At 41.4% G+C, this 7,062-nt stretch overlaps 1 protein-coding gene across 1 annotated transcript in view; it reads left to right on the top strand.

The window, feature by feature from the left end:
* Nucleotides 1-429: 429 nt before the first annotated feature.
* CCDC172 (coiled-coil domain containing 172) overlaps nucleotides 430-7,062 on the top strand; it is a 34,279-nt gene continuing 27,646 nt past the window's right edge. Inside the window, exons 1-3 of the mRNA XM_084846118.1 lie at nucleotides 430-699; nucleotides 2,311-2,396; nucleotides 6,475-6,591. Coding sequence (XP_084702244.1) covers nucleotides 621-699; nucleotides 2,311-2,396; nucleotides 6,475-6,591 — 282 coding nt within the window. The 5' untranslated portion in view covers nucleotides 430-620. The remainder of the gene's footprint in view (nucleotides 700-2,310; nucleotides 2,397-6,474; nucleotides 6,592-7,062) is intronic.

Raw genomic sequence — 7,062 nt, 5'->3', positions numbered from 1 at the left:
TAAACGTGCACAGGATTGTGTCCTAAGGTTGCAGTCCTATACACTAACCTGGGAGTAAGCCCCACTGAACTCAACAGAACTTACTTCTGAGTAGACATGCATGGAATTGCACTATAAATGTTACATTGCACCCCTAGCAGAACAAGACAGTAGTAGCCTAAGAGAGAGAATGCAGGCCTGTACCACTTCAAACTGCAGGTGGAGGAACATATTTTTGAATGCTCCCCCTCATAAAAAGCTCCATGTAGGTAGTAAGCTAATGGGCCAAGGAGAGTGGCTAGGTTAAGTTTTTCGCCCTCGTATGTTAGTTTAATACATGAAGAGCAAATGTTTGCTTGTTAATGAGGGGGATAAAAATGTAAACCGCCCACCACCACCTGTAGTGGTTCTGGCCAGACTTCTCCCAGTTCAGTTTACCAACTTGGTCCTGAGAGGAAGGAGTTGAGGCAGCCCGGCAGTGGTGCATGGTGGAGGGGTAAGGGTAAGGGACAAAGTGCCTGGGCATTTGCATTTTCCCTCTTTCACTGTGACCCCTGATATCTTACTGCCGCTCTGTAACAGAGAGAGATATCAGGGACCTGCCTCCTGTTGTCCCTCCCAAAGAGAAAGACAGAGCAAAAATGAGCTTAGACTCCTTGTTCCAGCAAATCCTCCTGACAGAGCAGAAAGCGGAGGAGAAGCGACGCCTCATGCACCAAGGTTGGTGGCCAGCCTTAGATAATTTGCGGCCAGGAGCTGTGACCAAAAGGGCCTGTTTGGCTTGTAATCCAACCATTGTAAAATTAACCTGATTAATTTTTTCCCATCCAGCTAACGTCATTGGGTGGTGTGTTTTAATTTTTTACCCCACAACTGCGTCGTGCACAGCCAATTTTAAATAGGACGTTTAAATGGGATTTAAATCTTACGTATTCAAATTTGACGGGACTTAATTCCCAGTAAGCATGCATAGTATTGGGCTGTGCTCCCTGCATGTATTGGGATTTTAGGTAGTTGTGTGGGATTTACGATAGAAAACATTAAAAAATGGACTTTCTCTATGACATAGTCCTCCTGACTGCAGAAGGAAAACTTGAAAATGCGATTGTGTTTTTCAGGGCCTGAAAAGCAAGTTGAAAGAGTTCCACCTACTAAATTTGTAAACATCTTCTGACTGAATATAACCTCACAATCCTTTCAGCTCAGGATTTTTAAACTCTTGGGATTTACAATAGAAAAGGACCCCTTTTCTCCAATAATTAAGGAAGAACCAACGTGCATTGACTGGAACTGAAATTATTGTTGCTTGCAATTAATATCCCTTTTCAGGCATTCTCCTCTCACACAGTTACAATCACGTCAAGGGGAGAGGGGAACAATGTTAACTAGCCCCTACCTTCACTGGCCCGGCAGCCCCTTTCCATATGTTGGGGGTAGGTCTGAAGTGGGGAATTTCCTCTATGTGTGTAGCCCCCCTCTGTGATTTAGATCCCTGATTGCACCGAGCTCTGAATCAGGCATATAGAGAGCAGGCTTTGTGCTTCAGTTTTATCCTTCCAGCACATGGACAGCAGGGGATGGGGCCAGCGTGGATGCAGTGGTGGGGCGGGAGTAACAAGTGTAGGCCTGCTCTGCCCCTCATGCAATTGCAATCATGTGCGGCGTGATTGCCCAAATAGGGCTCTGGTCTTCAACTGTTCCAGTGGATTTTATTGTCCAGTCATACTAGCTTTCAATGCTTCACCCCCTCTCCTGCTACTTCAGAACAGCAATTACCTTATAGGGCTGTCCCCAAGGCAATTCGGATACAGAACAGGTAACTTCAGCTGCACCCTGGGACTTAGGAGTAGAACAACAGAGCATTACACCAAGAAATAAAGATGTAAGGAATGATACTATAAAATGACTTCTGTTGTGCTGTTGCCAGCTTGTAAACAATATAATCCTTTTCTGGATTCAGAGCTGAGCAAAGTAGGTTTACTGGGAACTGGGAAATGAATATTTTTTGCCCTTAGCCACAAAAAGCTTCAATCTGACCCAGCCAGTTCTAACTTTAAACTCCAGAGGTGACTCATTCCAAACCTTGGACAGTCTGTTCAAGAGTAGGCTGTGCAGTTCTTCTGGAATTTACTATCCATGGCCACAGGCTGATTAGCAGTGAACCTCAAGCTCATAATGAATTAATGAATTTGCCATAATAAGATATCCATCAATGGTGGAAATTTTACATCTCTATTCTTTATGCTATTCCAGCTTGCTACAAACAACAAATCTTATAATACTAGTTGAACAAATTTCTCCCATATGTTAAAGTTCCCTTTTGTATTGCAGTTAAACAGAACATAAGCCTAGCTCGTGAAAAAGCTAAACAACTAACAGAACAACTAGATGAAGCAAAAAGAAAATTGGAAGTTGAGGTAGGATAGCAATTATTATGTAAATTACTTTTATTTACGGTGAAACATATATATTAGTACACTGCAAGAGCATCCACTGACCATATGAGCTGTTGCAGTATTTATTAGAAATGCATCTTCAAACCTTATCCAGGGGGGTGTTTCCATGAGCGATTTACTCTGAGCTGGCTGTGTTTGGAGGTCATTAGTGATACATGACGTTGTGGCCATCCCGCAGCCACCCCAGAGCTTATTGTAGAAAAACCGGTTCTTCCAAGACTACTTTTAGTCCAATTGTTTTCCTTAATTCAGCTTGTCTGTGCTTCTGTTGTGGCGTGCACCACCCTCTGCATTTACTCCAGCATGATAGCCCTGCCCAGGGGTGTGTCTTTCACCTGGCCATGATCTCACTGACCTGGTAAAGGGGTGTTTCCCTAATGTTTTCCCCTCCTGTGTTTCCCTGATGTTTCCACCATTTCATGCCTGGCTGTCAGATTTCTGAGCTACCTCATGGCATTTACTTTGCCTTGCCTACCACTAAACTTTGGTGGCTATCCCTGCAAAGTTTAGGTATGCTCCAGGCAGCCTGTAACCTGGTTTTTTTTTTTTTAAAGTAGAGCATTAAAGCAAAATAGCACTTTTGTCCGCAATTCCTACACTCACTATCTCACTATTGCACATTTGTCCAGCAATACCTATACCCCCTATCTCACTATCTCACATTTGCCAGCTATTCCTATACTCCCCTATCTCACTAACTCACAATTGCACTCAGAGGAGGGCTTTACAAACCCCCAAATTTCCTCTCTCACACACCCTCCCATGCAAGTTAATGTAATAGTTTTGGTTCTGTTAGCTTGCCTTCAAGGCGGGCGGCAGGTGGAGGGAGCAGGTAATTTTTCCATGCCCTCTCAGATGGGCTTGAAAAAATTACTAGATATCTGATTTGTTGGGGAAGAACTTGGGTCAATTTGTGGGTTATTTGAGGTATGCTTCAGACTCTACTATAATTTCATTTACGTGAACAACATATTGAGCTCAATTCATATGGATGTAAAACATCTGGCTGCTGTCTAGTTTCTAGGGTTGTTAGGAATCGTCTTTAAAAAAAACACCCTAAAAAAACACAACACAGCTTATTTAAAAACTGTTCACCACACTGCCCATTATCTAATTTGTTAAAGTTCTGTCTGGTAACACACCTTCTGTTAAATGTCACAAACTTGTAGAAAAGCTAGGCAAATGTCATATGGAAATACAGAATCTACAGAGCTGTTCAAATGTATGTATTAGGCCAACATCACATTCTGCATTTCTCATGACCACAGGCATAGCAGTAAACTCAGGTCACAGAACAGGAACCTGATTGTCCTTTTTGCCAGATCACACAGTGACACTCATTATGTTGCTGCTTGTAAAACTAATTTATGACAATCATAATTCTATTTGGTTTCCATGGTAGATACAGAGGGTCATGAAAATGGGGCAACAATTACTGTGAATAACTAATGAGGAAAGCTAGAAAAGCATTCCTAAACCAATTATAGCTTTAAACCTATAGAATTAATTACATGAAGGTCAACACCTATTAACTTGTTTGGTTAGTCTCAATTTATTTTTCAAAAGATGAGGCACCTTACAAGCACAGGAAGAGCAATTGTGGATTGCTTCCTCTGGATGAAATAAATACTGAACTCTATTAAGATTGTCGCCACTTATAAATTTTTTTGAGTGTAGAAACAACTTTATACTATTCTCTCAAAAGATCTTCAGTGTAATATATATTAAGCTGCAAGCAACACTACTTTAAATTCCTTTTCTAAATTCCTCTAAAGATGCTACTCCTGTACACATTTTCATGTGTATTGGAACTTGCACAGTCTCACATCTGTAAATGTAGGGGCACAGAAGAAAAATCTTATGTAGCTGAACTTTAGAGTTCAAAGATGTTTTGACATCTATTTCACAGAGACTGCTTGTGGTCAAGGAAATGCTCCCAGGAAATATAAATTTGTGGTGTGTTCTGAAAAACTAAGTAGCATGTAATTAGAACTTGAATTATAGCATTTTGCCTTTCAAGGTTCAGTGCTTTCTTTTCAAAAATGCTGTTCTAAATAATATATTGTGTAGGTAGTTTAGGGTGCAATCCTATACTGAAGATCTGCTGGCTGATCTGCTGGACAGCATAAACTCCATCATGTCTTGGCCAGCATGTCCCATTTCAATCCTGGCCATCAAAAAGGGAAAGCCACTATCGCAGCAGCCAGCATAGTATAGGTTGGTGCATTGGCGGAAGGATGGCGCACCCTGTCTTTTTTTAGCCAGTGCATCTCATTTCCACGTCTCCTACACCCAAGCCTTCTTGGTTTCAGGGAGGGGCATCCACCACACTGGAGAACACTTTACTGCGCAGGCCTTGGAAGACACAGACAGATAGCTGGATGTTCCAAGGCTCTTCTTCTCCAGGACAGAGAATGTCCTCCCAGGGGAAGCCTTCTTGCTTTGTCTCTTTTCCATACTGAGCAGCGGAAGAGAAGCTGCAGTGTCCCAGGAGGAATACTACTAGCATTACTCCCTGGACAGTGCAGCTTTTCTTCTCAGCACAGAGGAGTGGCACCTTCCATTTCATGCTGAGCAGCAGAAGAGAGGGATGCAAGTAAATGTGAGCCAAATCAAGGCATGGGGGGCTGTGCCCACCTTGACTGTACTTATACTTTAAGATGAAAACAGGGGTTTTGCCTAGCTGAGCGCCTCTGATCAAATGCTCAGGACATCTCTAATCCAGGTTACCCTAAGGACTAAGGCACCGAAGCCCCAAATCCTTCAATATGGCTAAATTAGTAACCAAGTTAATTAAGCCTACTCTTTGTGATATCTGGGTAATATGTAAGATACAGGGAAAGATGAGAACTTAACCAAGTTTATTTTTCGTCTTTGCTCATAAACTTGTGAAATATATATTTTTCACTTATTTTGTAGTTTTATATTAGAAATATTTACTCAGTAACCTACAGTCCTTCTTTAAAAGACCTAACTTGTGTGGTTTAATTGTTTGGGGGGGTTCTGCTATTTGAAAGTGCCTAATTACTACACTGCTGTAAAAAGTAACGGAGGGGGAGGAAGAAAACTCTGCCATGTTGTAATTGTTTTAGCACTGAGAAGCTTCTGGGAGTTAGGTCCTTGGCCCATAGTCAGGTCAGGTGAAAAGGATATTGTAGGGGCATTACCCAGGGGCATTGGGGATACTCCTGGTTGTTCTGCATGGACTTTTGGCCTGATTGAAGTCCACCCAGAGAAGAGTCTTCACTGTGGTGGGCCCTTTTCTATGGAACTCCCTGCCTCTGGAGGTCAGGCAGCCACCAACACTGTGTTATTTCCGGCACCTCCTGAAAACAGCTTTATTCCAGGAAGCATTCCTTGACTGACCAGCCACGGTTTTATTATTTAAAAATATATTTTTAATATTGTGTTTTATTCATTTTATCTTTTTATCGTTTTATCTTTTATTGTTCATCACTCCAGAATCTGTTTAGATGTGGAGAGGTATATACTATATTTATACTATAAATAGTATAGTCTTCTAAGTGTGAGGTTAATGTTCAGAAGTGTTTGACTGTAGATTCACCATTATTTTGCTTCCGATGATGGCAGCGAGAAAACCAAGTTTGTATCAGCAGGGAGGAAACTACAACTTAAGGTTTTAATCTCGCTCTTATTTCCCTCAACAAACAAAACTGGGTATGTACAACACATTTTACCACAACAGTTCCTTTCCTGCATTTATGTGACAGGAAATCCTATTCTGTGACTGGTCTCCCTTGCTCATATTCTCCTCTCTGAAATCTAGGAACAAAATGTATATATGGGCAACAAAATCATATAAATTTAGCTGGTATCACATCTGAATTCCATGCTACGTAAGAGCGGTAAAGTATCTAGCTTCTGAAGACTTGTCAAATCTCCACATTGCCAAGGTTTAGTTTTTAAATCTTCATAGACCCCTTCACATGCAGAATTCCTTTGTAATAATTGCCTATGTTTAAAAACCACCCGCTGTATTCAGTTTTTATAACCAATTTTTTAAAAATTGTTTTTGTAGATTCAGTTGCTGTCTGAAAAGCTCTTTAATGTGGAGATTTTGAAGAAACGGGAAGAGAGCTTAGAAAAACAGAAAGCTGAACTACTAAATCAGAGGAGTACTCTGCTTGAAAACATTGTATGTTTCCAATGAGGGTGTTTTAGATCAGCAGTCTTCAACATCTTCAGACCCACCTTTAGCCCAAACATGCATTTTTACCATATATTTGTGTGGTGGTAGTGCTGCTCTTGTGATCCACCGTAGGTCAGGCTGCAATCTGGTAGCGGTAAAACTTTATTTAGCACAGCCATACCTTACAAGAGACAGAAGACCTGCAAGGGTGTTGGTTGAGCTTTCAGGTCAAGTTTGACTTTTTTGGCTTGAGAAATGAGCAAGCTTTCCTTGTTGCTGCTTCTTACCACATCCATGCTTCACTTTAGACATTCACTGTGCCTCGTTTCTTGGACCTTGCTATCACATAAAACACATGCTGACTGGCAGGAAGAGCTGGAATCCTAAAAGGATGAGCTTTTCAGACCAGACTAGTAGGGCTTTGGAAACATGGCATATACTTTATATTTATATAATCTGCTTAATTGTAGGCAAAGG

The sequence above is a fragment of the Heloderma suspectum genome, chromosome 3 (genome assembly GCF_057233095.1).
Source record: "Heloderma suspectum isolate Gila_16-S chromosome 3, 16-S_ref, whole genome shotgun sequence".
NCBI lineage: Eukaryota > Metazoa > Chordata > Lepidosauria > Squamata > Helodermatidae > Heloderma > Heloderma suspectum.
The sequence above is the reverse complement of the archived record's forward strand: the minus strand, read 5'-3'. Positions and strand labels throughout refer to the sequence as shown.